Here is a 22,987-nt window from a genome sequence, read left to right on the forward strand (position 1 = left end):
GTACTCGGCCAACGGCGGGTGCTTTTATAGAAATGGTCCATTTGTATTATTCATGGTAAACCCGTGTTGCTCCACATAAGTCCAGTGTCATGCATTTATAACAAGTTCACATTGTTAATCTGCCCTGCCGGCCGATCTGGCTGGCTACTGTATTGTCTATCAATGACAGCGAGCCGGGTGTGTAACTACGGTTGTGTGTCTGTCTGTCTGACTGACAGTGATGCCGCCGTTGCAGATACGTCGCTGACGGTGCAGTGGGAGAAGGTGCCGCTCCAGGAGGCCAACAACACCGCCTTCAGCTTCCAGGTGAGGCTGCCGTAACGTCTCACATCCTCCTGTGGGAGCGGGCCACAGCTTACCTGAAGGCTGAGAGGGCTCCCTGTGGCTCTCATCAGTTATCAGTCAATGGACGCATTAGTGAAGTAATGAACTGCATAACTAAGTTTTAGTCATGCATCCAGGCATCGTGCCTTCCGTAATCCTGACTGGCTAAACCAGCCTGTAGGATGTTCATGCCAGACCTTTTACAATTCCCAAGGCTTATGTCGAAGTTGCTTATGAAAACCACCCCACGAGAGGTTGTGGTGGGCTGTGTCAACTCAGTGATAACTCGTTGTTGTTTCTCATCAAACTGTGGTCATGTCTTTTTTTCTGTCTGTGGGTTGTCCGGCCCTGTGGCGAGCAGCAGGAAGACAGTGATATGCGCATCCGGTGGTAAGAGCAGCTTGTAACTTGGTCTGCAGGGAGGACATGTTACGTGCTTGTTACGTGCTCACTCGACACGAATCAAAGCTTCCTATAGACCATGGGCAAAGCGCACTGAGATTAGCGGCTAAGTTAGATTTTTACCACAGGCACAGCCCACCGCTAAAGTAATGTGCGGTTTTACCAATCTCAACGGATGACTTTGACTGTCGATTTTTTAATGCAGAGTGATCGAAAAGAAGACGTCAAAAGACAAGTTTAAGCTGCAAAGGTGACGATACATGTAAGCTACATCAAAGTTTCATTGTAGTCTGGCCAATCATTCCCAAGCTTCAGAAGCAGAATATACCCATGACTGAAACCGCACATCACTTCCGCTGTGGACTGTACAACCGATGTTGGGCTTAAGGTGCATGTTGCAAATACTATGCGTGTATGCGTATATACTAATGTAATGATTTACTTTGACAGACTCTAGTCCCAAGTCACCTTTTTGTATTTGCTGTTCATAGGGTAATTGTCCCCCGAGTTCACGGACGTGCACCTCGATGGCAGCAGTCTGCTCTCGTCGCGTTACACTGTGCCCTGTCATCTCCTGTATCGTTGGCGTCACGGCGTCACCATGACACCTGGCTGTTACCGTGTCTAAGCACCTTTTATAGAGTCATCCGATTAGCGCGTGTAAATGGATCGGTGGAATCCCATCTACCGTCCTGTTATCATTATCACCAGTCTTTGTGTGCCGCCGCTGTCCGTTCCAAAGGGCGCGTTCAATATAAAACACACAGCAGTGGTGTGGGGTGCCTATCAACCAACAAAGAGGCATTGAACTGGGGAGTACTGGGCCGTGTAACAACTAACGATATCTATACATATTTAAAAACAACACCTAAGAATGATATACATATTTATATAGCATCACATAGCGTCAGTTATTGTGATGCTGTTCAATTTCTGTATTGAAAAGACGTGTTGCTGGTCAGATACTGCTTGTTTTGGTGGAAATTGCTACATAGTACATGTCTATCAGGTGTGTTTGTGAAGCTGCTCGCGAACTCTAATCCATTATCGTCAACCTACAAACGACAAACATTCTAACGGCAGCCCAGGCTAATGACACCCCCCCCCCCCCACACACACACACACACTGTCTCTCTGTTCCCCTTCCACCCCCCTGACCGATGCGTGTATGTCTGTCTGCCTGCAGGTGACCATCCACCAGAGCGGTAACGTAGTGTTTGCCTACCGTGACGTGCCCGTCGATATCTCCGGCATCCAGACGACCGCCCACCCCGTCAAAGTGGGCATGTCGGACGCCTACATCATCGACAGAACCATCTTCTGTGAGTACCACCGCCGCCACCTCGGCCCCCTCCCCCGCCCGGCCTGTCCCCTCTAACTAGCATCCCACTCCTGCCCTTGCCCTCTACCGTAGCCGTCAAAATCGCTCGTCTGCGGACGTTGCAAAGTGGACGCTGGATAGGCAGTCTGCAGGACAGACGGATGGGGGACGGGTGATATGTCGCCGGTGCCTGCACAAGGGGGGGGGGGGGTCACAGCGCGTACAGCCAGCTAGCCCGCGTTGGAGCTCGCGTTGGAGCTGCGGGCACCCGCATGTCACGGTTCCGCCTCCCTCTCACCCCCCCCCCCCCACTCGTCCTGCCTGTCATACGGGGTCAGAGAAGTCATCGTAGATTTGAAACGAGCATATCATAAACTGTCATCCACTAGACCGCGATGGAAAAGACCAGCATGTTTTCGCCGGCGTCTGGCTGCCGGCTCAGACGGGTTTATGGTACTTGCGCAAATGGCGAGATATTGGACCAGATTGGGCCCTTCTCTGTGTTGACTCTCCCTCCCAGTCTAATCACCTCCCTGTGATGTGAAGAGCCGGCTGATATGACATGATCGGGTCGCCGTGCAGGTTTAAACACGTTAGATGGCGGAGAGGGTCTTACTGATCATAGCATGGTTGCACCACGTGGTATAAAGCGGTTACCACCTGATCCTACTTGTGCGCACGTTGCGTGACGGGCTAACAGTCACATGCATGGTCATCTGCTGGTGCCGGCGCATCATGTGACAGTTGTGAGCGCACTGTCATGCTGTGACCGGCGCGGCAGCGGTGACGGCTGTGTCGCGGCGCAGCGGCGCAGCGGCACGGCGCAGCGGTCGGGCTATTTCTGCCACTGTCCGGACCGCAGTCGCGGCCACCACAGCACCGCAGCGGTGCCAAGTGATGTGGCGCGCGCCCCCCGCCCTAGCGGGGGAGTGCGGGAGGGGGGTCGGTAGTGGACCATTACGATAGGTGTTCCAACCTAGCGGAACGCTCACCTGGGTCCGCGCAATCCTCATGTCACAGCTAGCTCCACCGGCTTCTTCATCAAAATCCAGCGTATTTAGCCAGCTCATCGATAATGCGAGAAAGCTAGTCCCAAGCGACTTACAGATTTCATGGGGCGAAATATTTGGTGCAAAACCAAAGCACTGACTGAATATGAGCGATACCTGTGATAGTAAGTCACAATATATCGAGACTAGCTGCACCCCGCATCCACGCCGATTCCACAATACACCTTGTCGGCGGCCTGGGCTAGAGTACTGGTGGCTCTACCAGGGCTGATGACCTGGCCTCGTAATGCAAGGGTAGCATTGTCACTCCTTTGAACAAGATCACTACAGCCCGCAGCCGAGTACCGTGGTGCCCTATTCGACTTCCTGACAGAACAGCCGCGAACTTCGGTCATGAGCAGCTCGTTCGGCTGCGAACTTCGACAGGCATCAGTCGCGTGAATCAGGCAATGCACTCTGAAGATTAGACGACGACGCTGCTTCAGACCTCTCGGTCCCAGGCGTTACAACTTTTGCGTCCACCAGTGATTGTGAACAGCCGGTTGCGCACTACTAGCCTGTTGACACTTGCCATGAACAGAGGTGACAGGGAGCCCCTGACGTTGACCGTTTATCTGTATATTTATGTACGGAAGGTGACTGACTGCCTTGGAGGCCGCAGTGCATACCTCCCGGCGCTGCACGATGTCAGGAACTGTTGGCTCGGTGTTCTCAGTGGAACAGGCACCGGCAGCTGCGTAGCAGAGCTATAAAGACGGAAGAGGTGTCTGGAGGTTGACGTCAGTTCAAATTTTCGAACCAGGACGGGCCACGCAGGCTGTTTCCCATACCTGCTACATTGCATGATTAAATCGAGACATCCAGGCATTTTAATGGCACGTGCACTGTACCACACTTTTCAAAGTTTAGTGCAGTGCAGTCACGGACGTATAAATAAACTGGACCCGCAACCACCTCCATTCAGGTGAAGCCGACAAGGCGCCATTTTACGTTGCCAAAAACCCATGCTCTGAAAGGTCATCGAACCATTACAATTGGTATTGCGTCTAAACGGATTATTGGATCGAGATGCTGGTGGTACCGTTCGATGGGTGATGCTTTGAGGCAGATGATGATGCATGTCACAGGTCATTCGGTGTCACGTGGCCCGTGCCACGTGCCGACAAAGTCGGGAAGGGCAAAAACCTTTAAGTGACGCTCCAAATTAAACGGTGGGCGGCACAGGTGCCAAATTCACAGGTCACATGTCCCGGTGTTTGACCATTAACATATGGTATGCTCGGCAGCAGGGGGTGCGGAATGCACGCGCCAGGGGCGAAAATCATGTTTTGAGGATGCATCCTCCGATTTTGGAAGACCTTGACCTAGGCACACCAAATTTGGCACACTGACACTGCTGGACACGCGCTTTAAGGTGCTGTATAAATAGGCGTGCTGTGGTACACGGTGCACGTGCTGTGCACGTGCAAACCTTTTGATGTTGCACTCTGTGTCACACATGCGGGTAGGGCGGGTAGCGCTGGCAAGCTCAAAGTGCCAAATTTACACAGGCCACCCAGAATGCATTCCAGTATAGTTATTGAGCATATCTATCTCCTGGTGGACCCCAAAGGTGCACTGTAAAAAAAAGTTTAGCATTTGGGGTACTAACGGCTGCTATTCGTAGCACCTTTTAGCGTCAAAAGAACCCTACGACGTATTTACAAAGAAGCATGGTGCTAATACTGTGCTAATGATAGCTAACATTCCCATCAAATATTATAAGTTTAGATCACCTATTCTTCTACTGAGCTTTACGTCTACTTCTGCTAGTACCCAGTCCATCAGTGAGTGCTCTTTCAAGCTGGATTTCTAATTAGAACCATTTTAAGTGTTTTAGAAGTTGGTAATGCTGAATATGGTGCTTACGTTAGTATCACAATAGAACCGGACATGCTTACAGAGGAAACAAATTTGAAAATGGCGCCAAAGAAAGTAGCTAAGCCCTGCTTTACAAATCTCTGGGAGTCTTATCACCAGCCCTTTAGCACGTTTTGACGGCGCAGAGCGATATGCGCATGCGCGTGCCAGCTGTTTCCGGCCACGTGTTGCGCCATTTTAGTGGAGTCCGTTGGTCGTGGTGGGAGTGTGTGCACGTGCTCCGGTATATGAAGTGAAATGAAGTGAAGTGAAGTGCTCCGGGCACATGCCACCGAGTGCTAGCTCTGGAATGATAGCTTAAATCAGCTATTATCGGTGGAATCCGTCGTGCGTGGCATGGGAGTGCGTGCCCATGCTCCGGGAGGCAGTGAGGTGGAGGGAAGTGCAGTGCAGCAGTGCAGTGAAGTGAAGTGAAGTGCTCCGGGGCCGGGTGGTACGTGAGCATTTGCCACCGACACATGCCACCGACACCGACGTTGATCGACTTTGGTGAGTCTGACACGTTGTATCTTTTGACATTATCTTATATTGTTTAAGTGCTTCATATTCCGACTTTGGCAAATCGCGCTTCTTGGTCTGAAGGAAAGTTGTAGTGTTGTTTGCGAAAATAGCTCCCAACAGAAGAAAAAAAATCTTGAAACTGATCCAGTTTTTTTGCTCCAGGCATGGGGCCTGGTCAGTTCTTCCGTCGACTACCACTTACAATGGAGGACAACTACGACAACAACACGGGGTCTCCGGTTCCGTCTATCACTAAACGCCGTCTGGTCGTGGATGAGGTCGAACTTATGGCCATGAACGGAACGTCGGTTCAACGACCCCCCCCCCCCCGCCTCCCCCAGTCGATCTCGCGTTAATCGTCGGTCGTGCTGCGAGTGTGCAGGTATATGAGCGACCTTTCGTTATTTCCCGTGCGTTTGTTTGTGTATATATTTACATTTGTTTTTCATGCAGATGATATGAAGTGTTGATAAATGTTCCATTATTATTTTTTAATTTTATAATGTGTTGGATGCTTGAAAGATGCACTTACACGGGAATATTGCAGAATGCAAAACACAATCATTGAGACTTGTAGTTATCACTTATCTAGGATATAACCTTTTTTGCACGTCTTTTCGGCCTTACACAATTTCCTTTTTGGTAATTGATTAGTCCTTTTTGCAGTAACTAGTGAAAGTATGTGCTGCTAAAGAAAGCAGTTTTTGCGAACTTTTCATGCAGCAGCTTTAACTAGTATAGATATTCTACTTTCAGCCCTAATGCTTTCGTTAGCATTATTCTACTTGTCGTGGGGTAACAATAGCGCTAAAACGGTTCATATGTGAGTACGGAAGGTACTAACTGCATGCTATTCTTAGCACCTTTTAAAGTTTAGCACCGCTAGGGTACTGAAAATTGGTCTAGCAGGTGTAGGGTACTACATTTAGTACACGGGTGCTAAACAATATGGGTACTTATATTAGCACCTTGATACTAAACTAGATCTCAGTTAAGTACGAATAAAATGCTTAGCTTAGCACCGCTAGGGTACTGAAAATTAGTCAATTGAAAAGTACCTCTATGGTGCTAAACTTTTTTTTTCAGTGTGCGCTCTGCACGTGCAAAAAATTATCCGCGCCGGGCGGTGGGGATTCTTGGACACCCCATGTAGGTTTATGTAAATATATCTCGAAAACGGCGTTGTGGAGCGCCGCCGTTTTTATCACACCCTTTCATGCATCTTTTTCACACATGCTGCATAACTTTCAGACCCAGGTCACTCAAGGTTAGGTCACCAGGTTACGTCCAAGTGGCCTTACCTTAGGAAAAGTTATAATGCCCCATAGCTACACAGATTGAACAATTGGTCTAAAACGTTGGCGGCGATTACTAAGAGCACCATATAGGTATAGGTACGTAAAGTATCTTATCCATAGTAAAGTATCTTATCCATAGTAAAGTAGCTTATCCATACTAGGTGTCCACCACCACTGATGGCGTCGTAACATGTTACGAATGCACTAAAACTATAACTTCTTAAATGTTGAACTGAATGCTAAATTCGAAATCAAATCAGCTCCAAAAACTGTCCTAGAAACATGTAAAACTCGAAAAGGTGAACCAAGGTTAGTAAAGGTCAGTGACCTTGACCTAATTTTCACGTGACCTTGACACCCACCATATTGCATGTGACCAACATCATATCACATGTTTGAACGCTTGAAACCATGAAAAGACAGCAAGAGTTTTACATGTTTCCAGGACAGTTTTTGGAGCTGATTTCGAATTTAGCATTCAGTTTAACATTTAAGAAGCTATAGTTTTAGTGCCTTCGCATGTTACGACGCCTAAGTGGTGGTTGACACCTACTATGGATAAGCTACTTTGCTATGGATAAGATACTTTACTATGGATAGGATACTTTACGCATACCTATATGGTGGGTGCTCTTAGTAATCGCCGCCAACGTTTTAGACCAATTGTTCAATCTGTGTAGCTATGGGGCATTATAACTTTTCCTAAGGTAAGGCCACTTGGACGTAACCTGGTGACCTAACCTTGAGTGACCTGGGTCTGAAAGTTATGCAGCATGTGTGAAAAAGATGCATGAAAGGGTGTGATAAAAACGGCGGCGCTCCACAACGCCGTTTTCGAGATATTTACGTAAACCTACATGGGGTGTCCAAGCATTCCCACCGCCCAGCGCGGATAATTTTTTGCACGTGCAGAGTGCACCTTTGGGGTCCACCAGGAGATAGATATGCTAAATTAGGTGGCCTGAGTAAATTTGGCACTTTGAGCTTGCCAGCGCTACCCGCTACCCGCCCTACCCACATGTGTGACACAGAGTGCAACATCAAAAGGTTTGCACGTGCACAGCACGTGCACCGTGTACCCAAGCACGCCTATTTATACAGCACCTTAAAGCGCGTGTCCAGTAGTGGCAGTGTGCCAAATTTGGTGTGCCTAGTTCAAGGTTTTCCGGAATCGGAGGATGCATCCTCAAAACATGTTTTTCGCCCCTGGCGCGTGCATTCCGCACCCCCTGCTGCCGAGCATACCATATGTTAATGGTCAAACACCGGGACATGTGACCTGTGAATTTGGCACCTGTGCCGCCCACCGTTTAATTTGGAGCGTTGCTTAAAGGTTTTTGCCCTTCCCGACTTTGTCGGCACGTGGCACGCGCCACGTGACACCGAATGACCTGTGACATGCATCATCACCTGCCTCAAAGCATTACCCATCGAACGGTACCACCAGCATCTCGATCCGATCATCCGTTTAGACGCAATTCCAATTGTAATGGTTCGATGACCTTTCAGAACACGGGTTTTTGGCAACGTAAAATGGCGCCTTGTCGGCTTCACTATCTTCCATAGGAGGTCCATTGGGATCGTCAGTCCAGTTTATTTATACGTCCGTGAGTGCAGTGCTTTAATATTGCCAGCCGTGTGGTTCAAGGGGTGTGGTTAAACGCGTTGAACCACACGGCTGCTGACGTCACTATCAATTATAGTTGTGAGATTTTTGGCAGGTATGGGAAACACCTTCCAGCCCTAAGGCCGGGAATTCAATAAATGTCACCTCGCTTTTTTAGCGAAAAGCACCTCGGGCCTAACGGCCCTCGGAGTTTTCGCTAAAAAACCTCGGTGACATTTATTGAATCATCCCGGCCCCGGGCAGGAATATATTAACTCACGCGCCGTGACGGTAGAATTACTCCGCGTTTGGTGGCGAAGTGATACCGTGGTTGTCACCGGCCGTCTGTCACAGGTGATCTACGTACCAATGGGCTTTAAGTTGTAACTGCTGTCCTCATCTCTGGATATGATGGTTGAAACTGGGCGAAATTATGCTCACATAAGCAAACTAAACTAGGCGTTCATCCCCAACATGACTTTTAGGAAATCGCTTATGGTTAAACCTGCTCAATCGCGATTTGAACCGATCCTTCCTCCACTATCGCCGCCCGTTCTTGCAGCGTGCGACCCACAATGACGGCACAGAGCTCCCTATCTTATCACAGCTCGTATTATCACATTCCTAGCGCTGATCATGATGCTATCACGGGTTACCGGGAATCAGCCGTTTGCTTAGGGCCGGATATGGCGCAGTCAGTGCGGCATGTTTACTAAAGCTGACGAGTGTTAGAGTGGCGTGGTTTGGCGAGGATGTATGAACGACCCTTCAGTCGGTATCTCTAGCCTACTTGAGATGGGAACTGGGGTGTTAACTGCTGCCAGCGCTGTGTGGGGTGGTTTATTCCTGGCACCGGTGGCCACATGGAGTCTGCCGTGGCAGCAATGCACGTGTTGTGGTCTGAAGAGGAAGTCCCCCAGACGGCTTTACACCTGCTAGTGGGTGATGACACGTTAGCTCGTCACCACAGGCAGACCGTGCTTGTAGCTTAGCTCGGAAGTATTGTTATGTAAGCCGATGTTGGTTTAGGGGTATTTTAAGTCATGCAATGAAAGCGTTTTATTTCACAATGAATATTGCTTGTACCGTTCCGTCATCAATAACGGATCAATCTGGCCGTTATAACAGTGAGTCGGCACCGTACCCGTGTTGGTGGTAACAGAGTGAAGCCGCTGGGGTTACCGGCTTGGCACGGCTCCATATCGGTGGTCACTGAACTGTCTGCTCTCTATGCTCTCCCCTTCTCCATCCTCCCATCTCCTTCTTCTTCATCTGCACTCGGGCCTTTCCCCCTTCTATGAGCCCATGGCTTTCCCCACACCTCACCTCCATTGAACTGAACATTCATAACCTGCTAGGCCTTTATGTATAAGACATCTACGTCTCGGCATGTCAGTCGTACTCGGTCCGTAATGAAAGCGCCGGCTGTGGGGGCGCGTGAGTCGCCCTGGTAACACTCCATTAGCCGGGCCTCGACGGGAGGCCTATTGCCGGAGCCGAGTGCGCAGTTGGAGCGCCGGCTCCGATAAATGGCAGGGGTCAGAGCTGTCATACCCGTGTGTGCGGAGCGGGAGACTGAATTATCTACATTGCTTGTCGGTCTCCTGTTCCCTACGACACATGCTGACGATCCGTTAAGCATGATAACGGATTAGTAGTTTTGGCTGAATTTCGGGGTAGTTTTTACAGTTGTTTTCTCTGCTAACGCTCTGCTTCCCGATGTAGATAATGAAATGAAGCCAGCGAGCAGCATGTGTTCTGAGTCGAATCTATAGCAACTAGCAAGTGACCTTGTCCGTATCGTAAGATCTTCCGGACGCATCCTTGCAATCAATGAAATAGTCAATAGTTGTTTGCCAATGCAAAAAAAAGAAGATATAATTACAGTTCTACCTCTCCCTTAAAGTTTTAAGCCATTTAGAATTTTAATCGGTTTTATTCCGGGTTTTACCGCGGTTCAAGCATGCCATCCCCCACTGGTGATGGTTCGTCCCACGAAACCCGCCTCCCCACCCTCCGATCCTCCCCTCCACTAGGCTGCGGCTGATTGGTGCATTGCTGGTCCGTCTGGGTTTGTTAAAGTGGGGCGGACGGTCCCGCCACTGAGCGTCTGATGAGACGCGATTGGTGCTTGTCGGAGCTGACCCCGTCGTCTGGGTTGTGCAGGACGAGTCTGTGAATTAGCCTTGTGGGGTAACCATTGCTGGTTGCGACTACCTCCATGTGTTACTTGACCCTCGACGCCACTCTGGCCTGTGACCTCCAGGATGATGGTATAGCATTCTTAGGTGGAAAGTGACGCATCACCGACACACACCTCACCTATATCAGGCACGCGACGAACGTATGACGTCAGCAGTGACGTATATATGACGTCAGCAGGCGGCCGCTGTCACCGTTTCCATACCGATCAGCTGACATGTCCGGGGCAACTGTCAGACACGGGTGCTGGCGGACGGCTGTCCGTATTTGTCTCGTGCCGGGCCTCTTGGGGCTTCTCCTGGGTGGTCACCCTCGTACTGCGCAGGTCGACTGTCGAAGTTCGCTTTGGTAGAAGGGGTAAAGCACGGTGTTTGGCAGAGACCTACTTTTAATCATCGTAGGCTGTGCGATGGCCAAAAGGGGCCCTCATAGGCGACATTTGGATACTTGGGCCTCGCGGCTTTGCGTCCTAATCCGACAGCAACCATGGATGACAGGCGGTGACTGCCAAGGTGATTATGGACCTAAGCGACCTTGCCCTGTCGGCTGTCCTGCCGCTGTGTAGTGTTGGAGCGGTGCTGCTGTGACCACTCCACCAGCTGTTTGTGGGCAGTGGCAGCAGATCTGCAGTGGCAGTAGACAGTAGGCCGCTGTGTGATGTAACGCGGCGCTCCCCGCCCAGTCCTCGTCCCTATACGGTCAGCTGAGGGCCGGCTGGGCTGGCCCGGGCGGGTTCGCCCTACTCAACTCGGCTGAGACTCGTTCGTTGTGAGTGAGTGGGTCTTCCGCCGCTATATGATGTCCGTGTCATCAGGTGACCCCCGTGTTCCATATCTTCGCTGAGGACACGTGGCAATGCTGACCGGTCGGTCACCACCTGATGCACCGTGCCACACCAGGGCATTGAGCACACATGCTGCGACTGGGAAACGCCCCGCTACTTCTTTACCGGGACGCTGCAGACTGACTGTGCTACTGGGAACGCCGTGAACCGTTGGATAACTGGCCGCCCTGATGACGAGATAGACGGCTGGTTTTCACAATGACAAGGCTGGCAGTGGGAATGGCCTTGGCACGCTGAATTCGTCTAAATTCGAATCACGCTAGCATTGTCTGCCGTCACTCAATCTGGGAAACTGACACTGTCTCTGTAGTCTGAACTCTGCATAGAAATGAGTCGGCCACGAGCGGTGAATCTGTTCAATATTCTCTTCGCCATGTTGTATGCATGATGCGTCATACATAATGCGATGCACTGCATTTTGTGGATCCGCCCTGTCTGTGGGGTACAGGGCTACTGTGCTGATGGATGGTCCAGCCACAGACGTACCCGACAGGGCACGGAATGTGGTCTGGATAAGCGTTGTTATTTAAACCACCTTGGGTCTCCACTCTCCAGTCTCCGCACCACAGTTAGGTAGGTACTCCACTCCACAGCCCTGCGTGTCATGGCCCAGTGACCCAACCAGGGCTGCCAAGTTCGTTCAGTCGCCGTCCGCCGACCGCCGGCTTTGTCCGACCCCAATATGGTCACCATGCAACGCCTACACACATCGGGTGGTGCGGGGCGGTCCTCGCCAACCGCCACCGCCCACCGCCCGAACTGGGTCAATGGCGGTCGACGTGGGGTGACGGTGGGGAGGGGAGGGACGACCCCGCCCCATCACACGGCAGGACAGTAAACAATAGAGCGTCGCCGCTGCCGCTAGACAGGGCGGCATTCAATATTCAGCGGGTGGCCCGCTGGGGACCAGCCATAGACGGCACTGGGCCAGGGACGGTTTATTCCAGTCGTCCCACGACTTCAAAGAGTCGGGGCTACGCTACCCTACCTCCATACCGAACTGGTATGAAGTGTACCCACCCCACAGTCATGCTAGCTTTCTTTACCATAACCCGAATTCCCCGGGGTGTTCTGGCCAGCACATGGGCGGCTCCTCTGCCCCATACCACCCTCTACAAACAGATCACGTTTGAACTATCGCCCCCAGCAGCAGCGGTACACGTTCCATGAACCGCTCGTGTTCTGTGGCCGGTTTGTGTATTGGCTGAATATTTGTCAGAGGTGGGTCGGGTCCCGTTGGCTGGCCGCTGGTGGGTCGAGCACTTTGTCCCGCTTATGGCTCAACTCACTAAGGTGAACTGAGTCAAGCTTCGGAGACGTGGCAGTGTGTATAACCGGCGATGGATCACGGATGCCGGATTTGCTGGAACATCTTAATGGCATACAAAGATAAGTCCCAGGCAGGCCGTGCAAAGCCACCGCAGAATGTGCGCTGGTATATTGATAAAGCTGGCCAGAACGCCTGATGAATTTAGTTAGACAAGCCGCCTCATGTGGATGGCACAGATCAGACAGAGCTGTGGGGCTGGGGGGGGGGGGGAGGGAGGATATTCGACCGGCAATGACTGCCGACAATCCGCTGCCGCTCCTTCCTTTTGAAGCTGGCTTACAGGACCGGGGCTGTCGCAGCGTGTTTTGATTGTTCAGTCGCTCTGGAAAGTTACGTACTCTGGGACTGGGGACCCTGGCAGTTGATACAGACGATGGATCGGACGGCCTCCGTCGCCCGTCGCCCGCCCTGGGGGCTTGTGATGTCAGCATACTCCGTGACCCCTTGCAGGGGCGGGAGCGAGAATGGCCTATCATGAACGATTCGGGAATAAAAGTTGGTCGAATCGAACAAAACACTCCATTGGGGCTGGGCTACATTAAACAAACCCGATGCGCCCTCAGCTGTTTTTGCATCACTTTGATGTGTCAATCGAAAACCGCCGATGTTTATCTTATTGTAAAACCGCGCCGGCTCGACCGCGATACTGCGCTGTCTGTGTTGTGGGTGTTTGTACAGTTGGTTTTGCAGCGGCAGCAGTGTCTTTGTGCGCCTGTTTTGAACAAAAGACACACGTCGGGGGTCGGCTGCGTCAGCGGCGTTCGGTTGTGAATTGTGATGTCACGCTAACGGTGCTGCTTAGTAGTCGGCGACCCAATGTCGCTATAGCTACAACATTATGACACCATCTCTCCGTGTCATTGGATGGCCTTGTGTTGGAGCTGTTGGTCCAAAATAAGGCGCCTTCAGGATGTCTAACTGCGTGCAAGCACGCGACCAGGCCAACCCAGCCCCTCCACCTACTTACACAGACACGCACTTTGCATTTACGCACGCACTTGTACGTTTCTGACCGTGGACCTCTTCCTTCTCTTCCGCAGACGTGAAGAGGAAGACCATCTACGAGTACCACCGGATCGACATGAAGGGCTACACCATCAGCAACAACACGGCTGTCGTGTTCACGGCTCAGCCGACCTGTGTGTCGCTGCGCTCCTGCGAGAAGTGCCTCAACCACCCCTCTATCGATTTCAAGGTTCGTGCCGACTGCCGCGACGCTGGCTGCGCACTGCGCAGTGACGAAATAAGAGAACGATGTTGTTTTCATAAGACATTGTAGAAATGGATTAATTATTTGATGGTGATGACTAGTGATTAGTTGCAACTTGCAATGCGATTCGCTTCGGTGGGTGGTGTGGTCGCTGATGACCAATGCAGTGCGGACGGCTTTTAAACCCAGACATCATCATCGTCATTACTATCCGTGGGTGGTTGATGATTCAAAGGTATCGCTGAACCCAGCCTGTGGTGCGGTGCCTGTCAGCTGGCTCAATGCTGCCATCTGTTTTGCCGTTTTTTATCGTGTATTTTGTTCGTATTTTTGTTTATTATGCCGCTGGGTTGCGTGTCTGACCGTCTCCGCCTATATCTGACTATCTGTCCCCACGTCTTTCTTTCAGTGCGCCTGGTGCGAGTCCACCAAGCGCTGCTCGGACGGCCTGGACCGTAACCGACAGGACTGGCTCGAGTCGCGCTGTGACGACAACTTCGTCCAGGAGGCGGCGCAGTGCGGCCAGACCCCGAGCGGGCCACCGTCGCCGCCGTCACCGCCTGCTCCGACCGACGGCACCGTCAGCTCCAGTGTCAGTCCGGACGCGGCCGGCCCGTCGGCCGCCGCCGCCGCCCACAGCGATTCGGCCAAACAGGGTACGCAGAGAGGGCGGGAGTGGGGATGACACTCTGAGTCGTGTTGAGTTTCGTTGGTGTCGACTTTTGTTGGGAAAGCTTGGTATATGAGCCCTGACCGGCAAACATGATCCTACTTTTGGTTGTGAAAATATCCTTCCAGGCACAGGAGCTATGGCTATTACCCGCGTGATAATTTTTTTGTGATATGTGCCCTATTGTGATCTCAGAGACTGGCAATGCATGATTATTCAGTGCGGTAAACTGACCCGTCACATTATCTGTGACCCCAGACGTCCCGTGACGGCTGACCCATGACCCGACCTCTGATCTCAGATGCTGGCGGCATTTTGTCCTTTATGCACTGAGTACCGGTATCCTCTGATTTCAGACGTCGACGGAATGTCGTCCTCGGCAGTGGCCGCCGTGGTGGCGATCGTCATCCTGGTGGTGGCCATCGGCGGCTGGGTCACCTACGCGTACCTGTTCCCGCACAGCACCTCTGGACAGATCCTCATCAGGGTAAGACGGCGACGCTGTTACAGCACACAGTCAGGGTGGCTTAGAGTCTGTATCATTCAACTCATTTTGAGTGCTGATAATTTTATCCCCATGAACCATTCAAACCATTGCTCGAGTCCTTACTATAGTTGGGCAATTTCTGTGGTTGATGGTTATGAACTTCTTCCGATATACATGTATGTTGTCTTCTGCATCCTTTTTGTGATGAAGGTGTACGTATTGTCAGGTGTTGTGAAGTGTCTCCACTGATCCCGAACGCCCTGTGTTTCAGTACCGGCCCAGTCAGTGGCGAATGAGGCGCGGAGAGGCCCGATACACAGCTGCCTCCATCCACATGTAGTCGCCGGCAGCGCCAACTGGTGACCGGCCGGCGAAACTGCGCTGTCTGCAGCGGCCGACAGGTGGCGGGCCGCGCGGCGACTCTCGTGGCATTATCATCCCGACGGTTCAGTCTTTCCGCTGTGGGTGGACGTGGGCCGCCGCGCCGGCTGAGAAAACGAGCTAGCCGGCAGTGTCGTTTGTGATATTATTTTTGACACGACGGGAAAAGTGACCGGGAGCCGCCGTCGACTCCGCCGCGCGCGCCGGGAGACCGGACAAAGGAACACCTGTGCGCGCGCTGAACACTCCGTGCTGGTGTGTGCTCTCCGTGAACAGCGGGGCCGGTGCTCCACCGCTGGGACAAGAACGACAGCGATGCGTGTTACTTAGCCGGCGTACGAAGCGCTCATACGTGCCGATCACCCCTTCGTCGAACGTACATACGCCCGTCAGGACAGCCGGTGGCGAACGACGGACAAGTGCGTATGGACTACCGGGAGAGCAGAGTAGTCGGCGCTGCAGAGACTCAGACACACCCGGTGTCGGTGACTCCACATTAACTACCGGGAGAGGATAGGCCGACCGGCTCTGGTGGGCAGCCGAGCCGCCGGGCCATACACATGTTCATATCGGCCCAACGAGAGAGAATGAGAAAGGGAGAGAGGGAACACCTCGGCGCGGGAGGCCGGCCGCGTGTGTGCGTCTGTGTGAGTGTGTGTTTGGGGGAGGTGCTGCGTCAACCGAGGCACGATCCGGTATCAAAAACTGTCGCGGGGTGGGGTGGCTCGAGCGTCCCGTACTGCATAATAGAAGTGGCAAACGACGAATAGGGAAGGTGGCGCTGCCCCCGCTGTTGTTAGCTGCACTGTGTCTTACCAAAACGGCACTAGATGGCACCAGCAGTGCGCCGTGGTGACCACCCGTTTTTACAAATTGAACCATTTTGCTTAACTGACCACAATTTTCGGATCGTTCTTACCTCGTGACTGCTTTTTGACGACTTTGTAGGTAATGAGTGGACTGGCCCTCGCAATCGTTTCATAATTTGTATTCTGAGATAGATGACGTCATGTGTGTTCGCGACAGATCGCTCATAGAACTGCTGTTATAGGCGCCGCTGTCAGACTCGAGAATGGTACTGGTGGCTCAGTGCGTGTTATCTTTCGCGTCGGTATTCTAGAGCAACGTATCAGGTAGACCTTTTTTAGAAACTTTGGGACGCATGCTTGGATTTGCTATAGTGAAGCATCAATTAGCCGTTTTTAAAAAAGAACTACGTTGCCATGTTATGTAATGCCCCTTTTGTATTGCCTTGAGCCATCGACACCTATTTTGAATATTTGTATCTGCCGACATGGACCTATTGAAAACATCTAAGATTCTTGAAGCAGTAAATATCTCTTGAATTAAATTTCTGTCTATCTGTCTCTTCCTTCTGTAAGAGTTCATGTTCATGTGTCGCCTAACTTCTTAAGGAATTGGTAGGCAAACCCTTGTATGATATGTTTTAATTCGTTACGTTTTTGACGCAGTTCAATGTTCATTCGGTTGCTCGTTCACAGTTTTGCACTGTTCACAATTTTGATGCGACGGATCTTCACTGGCGGTGTCGCGCGAGATTTTATCGTGTTAGCCGGTAAAGCGCGTGCTTGTTCCCTAATAATCCAGCCGTTAAGTGATTATCTTGGATAGAGGCTTGTGTGTTCTGGGATGCTGAATACACAATGTATGTGACGCCATTGTATCTCTGCTCACAATGAGAATGACTTTGTGGATTGAGATGACTGGTAATGGGTGATTGACGCGAGTGTTCGGAGTCGGACTCGGAGATTGCCCCGCGTTTTACAGTTATTCGGGTGTCAACTAAGCATTAAGTAAAGTATTTGTGCCGTACGGCCTGAAGTCTATATTCCTGTTCCTAGATGTCGCTAGTAGTAAGCGCCTGGCTGGTATGCCGCCCGTGCCGCACGGCTTGTAGCTTGTTTTCCTGTTCCTAGATGTCACTAGGAGTCGGCGCCTAGCTAGTATACTGTACCGCATTGCCTATAACCTATATTTCCGCTCCTAGATGTCACTAAGAGTCAGCGCCTGGGTGGTATACTGTGCCGCATGGCTTGTAGTTTTTAGCCCTGTTCCTAGATGTCGCTAGCAGTTAGCGCCTGGCTAATATGCTGTGCCGTATGGTTTGTTACCGAGAAAAGTCGTACGTAGATTAGCAGAAATTTCTGAGTATGAGCGAGCGGCCGTCCGTCCGGCCGTGCTCACTGCTCATGCTTTTGCGAAGCTTATGTATACCTCGGCAGCCACTGACACGATTTAGTTCAAGGGCAGCTTCATTCCTCCTACCAACTAGGTATTGATTTTTACCGACGCATGTGGGTGACCCATTATGCACGTCATCACCGTTCCGTGCTTCTATCCTCAGGATACTGAAATCCTTCTCCTCCACGCCGCAATCCCCCTCCGGACTGGACAGGCAACTTTATCTCATGCGGGCTGCTCCCTTGGAGCGGCACCGCTGCTCCCGAGGGAGCGCACCCCGTAGCCGGGTGCAGTGAGTGCCTTGGGGCTGGGTGGCCTGTCCTCTGGACGGGCTCAGCCCCGGCGACTCACTAGGGTGCCTGCCCAGACCAATGTCTCCCCCTATATCCTATCATCCTCCCGGCTCTGAAATGGTCTCATTGGACCGAAAGGGCCTAACCCAACAAAACAGAAACAGAAACATTATGCACGTGCCGCGTGCAAAACCAAGAGGTGTCAGTTTTGCAACAATTGCGATGTCTCGGTAATTAGTTTACTGGGCCGATTGCACTGAGGCAATGCATTCCCTCCCATGCATCACGATTGGGGTACTGTTGCACGTGCGCACGTGCAGGGGTCGTTTCCAGATCTCAAGAACGGCTGAACCGATTGCCATTGCGCTCACATTTGGCACACGGCTAGGGACTAGTTAGTAGAGTACCGTGCAAAAGTCATTTGGGATCCAGGTTGCACTTGCGCACGTGCAGGGTGCCGCTTCCAGATCTCGAGAACGGCTGGGCCGATTGTGCTCAAATTTGGCACATCGCTAGAGACCAGTTGGTAGGGTGCTGTGCATAAGTCATTTTGAAGTACCCTCTCAATTCTGCAATCTGCACGTGCAAAGCTCACACTCTCGCTCGCTCGTTTGTCGCCCCAAAAGGCATTTTACTGGTTAGTAGCCACTAGCCGCTACGATTTCGATCAGACCTCTGACTTCTGATGATGTTTTTTTGACACGGGCGCGGTCAAAGCTGAGGTCGGAAGTTGAGAGGCAACCACCATAAAGTGGGGTGCAACGATGGACAGCTGTCAATTTCTTTCCATACACGTTGATATCGTACCTAAACGTATTGATAGGCATTGAGCATCAAATCGCGCTTTATCAGCAGGGATGGGTTACTCTTCTTCTCATCTCCCTGAGGTATCCCAAATACCTAAGGAAACGGCGTCGTGCGTCACAACTTTCGACACTACGATTGCGCCGTTTTGTACGGTACTTGTGAAGCTCCATACAAGAACCACATATATACAAAGTACATTTTCGAGTGTCGTGTCACGACTGTAAATGGGTTTTGACATCGGCGCAGGGGTGCTAAAATATGCATCCGGCATTATCCCCAGGAATTCGGCGGTCCATTGTGCTCAGCAGTCGGCGCGGTGCCGCGCATTACAGGGTTGATCGCCCCCGGTCCGGTCGACCCTTTCAATTAGTTACGTCCCATCACCCGCGGCGCCGTGTCTGCGCCGGTCAACCGTGACGTCATCCGACCGCCGACCAGTCAGCCGTCGGCGACACTGACACGTGACTTCTGCCCTCCGTCACGTGACTGCGATACCGCTCACGTGGCTGTGACCGCCGGGCCCGCGGCCGATTTTCTGCTTGCTCGGCATCAATCGAGGATCGAATTCGCCACGGTCGGGTTTGTGGTGGGAGAGAAGGGGGGGGGGCAGCGGTGCCTCAGTGAATAAATGCCCCCTCGGCCCGGTGCCACTGAAACCAGATCGCCAGGGTTGTAGAAAGGAAACGGGATAGGCCAGCACATATAGCTAGTTAGGATCAGAGCAGTTCAGGCTTTAAAAACATGTGAATGGGTGGGCGCGTTGGCTCGTTTGGGGATTATTTGGGGAGTGTTCGCTTTGGGACCGACTGCAGCCTGTCCTTTTAAACTGCACCTTGTTTAGATCGTATCGGAGTTCAGGACAGATGTTAAGGCGGACTAGCTTAGCCAAGGTCGCTAAATGACGAAACTGCGCTTTGAAAGAGCACGTGCGGGAGAGGTCGCTTCTTTCTTGACCAGAGAATATTTGCACCCCTCCCCCTTGCGGCTCAGGTTCCCTCCCGAACTCTTCTGCAGCTTACGTCCCTTCAGCTTAGTTCTGGTACAAATGCCTGGGACATGAGCTTAACGAGGTCCGAAAAGAGAGCATCTGTGAGTCTGTTTCGAGCAATGATCCGTCACTTTACTGTCCTTCATTAGCACAATACCTATCACCTACTTCAATACACTTTCTTGCAATAAGGTGCCCTAGACGACTGATGAGTGAAATTTTTGCACATACAAATAGTATGAGTAGGTTTATAGCCCTACGCACGAGTGCTACTCAGATTGACATTACATTATTGCCTGGACTATCATTGAGAAACCTTTGCTACTGCATTCGCCGTTGGCGTTGCTATAGATGCGACCCTACGCAAACGTCTTTATGTTCGTTATTTATTGTTGGATGCTATCTTATTGATTATACATATTTATTCAAATGTTTCCATAAAGCACTTTCATACTTGCTCTGGACGCATGCCACTGTGACATGTATTTAACTGCCAGATTCAGATTCAGATTCGTTTATTAGCAATAAGTCCACAGCACGGTGGCTTTTCACCATTGCACGTCAATTGACAAGGGATATAGCAGGGACAAGCACATCACATGCATTCATATACAGACTATCATATAGACATCCAGACAATGACGCGTAAAACGAGCGTTTCAAGGCGGTTGAGACATGATCACACTTTTTAGGTGTCTTTTAAAATTTGTGATACCGGGATCGAGCCCCAGTTCATTGATGATAGTCACACCGCGGTAACACAGGCGACGTTTACCGGTTTCTGTACGGATACGTGGTAACGTTATTCGACCAGCATTTCTGGTGGCATGGTCATGGTGCATGTTTGATGGACGCCCGATGGTGCTGAGCAGAGCCTCTGGTTGTCCAGTGGTAATCGTCGACTGAACAGTACAGGCAGTGTGGTACATGACAAGCTGCTTGGCATCCATCCACCCTAAGCGTTGAAATACATCCGAGACATGTTCTCGCCTTGTCCTTCCGCTGACCACACGAGCACAGAAGTTTAGAAGCTTCTGAATCCGGTGGAGCTGCGTGCCGTTACACGTACCATACACAGACATACAGTAGCGCACGACAGAAATGACGAGAGCCTGCACTAGACAAGGCAGTACGCTCTTAGGTATTGCGTGTTTCGCGTGATTCAGTGCCATCAACATGCCCGTGCATCTTTTTGCCACCGAGCCAATGTGTTCAGTGAATTTTAAATGCGAATCAAATGTGACACCTAGATTTTTTACAACACTTGTCGCCTGGATCTGAGCTCCGTTGAATTCCAACACGAAAGACTCCATTCCTCTTAGCATTGCAGGAGTTCCCATCACTATCATTTGTGTTTTCGCCTCGTTAAGTTTCATCCTATGTTGACAAAACCAGTGGTATAGTGTTCCAAGAGATTGTTCCATGCGAGCCTTTAACACGTCCATGTCCTGCTTCTTGCCACTCGTCAAAATCTGCACGTCATCGGCGTATTGTACAATGGTAACATCATCCGGCACATGCAGGCCCAGGTCGTTTGAGAAAAGCGTGTAGAGCAAACAGCTTAGTGAACCGCCCTGATGCCAGTGTTCATCATTGTTCAGTTCCCTTTTTAAAGAGGCTCAGCATCCGATTCATCGTCTGCCTATAATTTTGATGATCGATCGCACTAAACACTCTTGTAGCAGATAAGTCAGACATAACAGGGAGTGCGTCGGCAGCCCGTTAGCCGTCCAATCTACACCGATGCCGCTGATAGCCGGAGATATGCCGCATTGTCGCCGCTCAGCCCGGTCTGCAATCACCGCCCGTCTGATTGTCGCCGACAGCCCGGCTAATGATACATGGCCCGGAGCGGCACGCACCGGCGCGCCACCTCACGGCACGTGCCGCCGGAAACCCATCAGAGCCATTAATAGATCTGTTCCGCTCCCCCGGCACCGCTCATCCATAATTCATCCACTCGAGTGACGAGCGGGCTGGGGCCGAGCCGGCGACAATGGCGGCCGTCCGGCGCGCGCTGCCGCCACGTGCCGTCACAGCGCGCGCCAAATTGAATGTGTAACCACCAATTAGAAGGGCGCGCGGCGGCGCGGCGATTCGGCGCGCGCCGGAGCTCTTGAGCCGCGCTCTGGACCCGTTTGTAAACAGATGCGGCCGACCAGCCGCGAGGATTACGCGGTGAGCGCTTTGATGACTTCATGGCTGTATTGGCGATTACTGACGGGAGAGCGGCCGGGAAGGGCGCCCGGAGAGTGAACTATAGATGGAATGTGCCGCCGGTTTGGGAGCAGTGTTAAACTGACATACCACAAACTGTGGCCGCGGGCATGAATATCAAGTGCCTGGGAGGGCTAGGGGTGCGCTGAATCATTGGTTTGTAGGATCTGTCGAGCCTGGTTGCCACCGAGCACGGATGGCGAGATAGCGAAATTTGAAGATATGTTGACAGGTTGTGAGGAATTTATCGTGAAGGGTAATGCAAATGAAGCAATATGTCGTTAAACTGACGTTAACTGCTGTTAGCCTACCGCATTAGCGTTACAAAACCGTTAAGTCGCTATACGGCTTAGCCGTTTAACCATTTAGCTTTTAGTCGTTTAACCGATTTCTTCTTAGCATTCAGGTTTTTGTAACCAAATAAAGTAACGCAAAGTCAGCATTCCTTACTGTTACAACTAGCCTAGTGGTTATATTGGTTTATTACATTGGTGACTTAGAACGCTGCGAGGCGATACATCTCCCCAAAGTTCTTGTATTTCCAAAAAAGAAGTTTTTTTTTTTGCTATATTGCTTCCCTTTGCGTTGCTGTGCTGCACAGTGCACAGTGCACAGTAGTGCTTAGTTTTCTTCCGTAGAAAGGAAAGCAAAGCGACAAGATGTCGCCAGTCTTGGACGCCGTGATAGGGGTAAATGCCCTTAATGCCATCACCCCACCCACCCACCTACCACCTCTTGGGACTTCGTAATGAGTAGGGTAAGATGTCTAACTAGCGAGAGCGACCCCCTTAATTTGAACCGTCACTACTCACGCTTTATGGGTGTCACTGTATTACTGGATTGATTTTCGGAGAGATCGTTCATTTTCCTATCAGAATCCATTCATTGTCTGCCCCAATATCCACAAATTTATTTGTAGTGAGCATTTTGGCAAACCATTGCAAAAATGCTAGAAGGGAACTCGTCCCAATTAG

The 22,987-nt window shown here is 51.3% G+C and overlaps 1 protein-coding gene across 2 annotated transcripts in view; it reads left to right on the forward strand.

Annotated features, from left to right (window-relative positions):
- Positions 1–17,180, forward strand: part of LOC122385302 (plexin domain-containing protein 2-like) — a 36,289-nt gene extending 19,109 nt beyond the window's left edge. For both annotated transcript variants that reach the window (XM_043373470.1, XM_043373469.1), the window contains 6 exons: positions 236–306; positions 1,913–2,048; positions 13,799–13,953; positions 14,378–14,624; positions 14,995–15,125; positions 15,397–17,180. In XM_043373470.1, the coding sequence (XP_043229405.1) occupies positions 236–306; positions 1,913–2,048; positions 13,799–13,953; positions 14,378–14,624; positions 14,995–15,125; positions 15,397–15,465 (809 nt within the window). In that variant the 3' untranslated portion in view covers positions 15,466–17,180. The remainder of the gene's footprint in view (positions 1–235; positions 307–1,912; positions 2,049–13,798; positions 13,954–14,377; positions 14,625–14,994; positions 15,126–15,396) is intronic.
- Positions 17,181–22,987: the final 5,807 nt, after the last annotated feature.

Source organism: Amphibalanus amphitrite, unplaced genomic scaffold (assembly GCF_019059575.1).
Source record: "Amphibalanus amphitrite isolate SeventyFive unplaced genomic scaffold, NRLGWU_Aamphi_draft 000214F_arrow, whole genome shotgun sequence".
Taxonomy (NCBI): domain Eukaryota; kingdom Metazoa; phylum Arthropoda; class Thecostraca; order Balanomorpha; family Balanidae; genus Amphibalanus; species Amphibalanus amphitrite.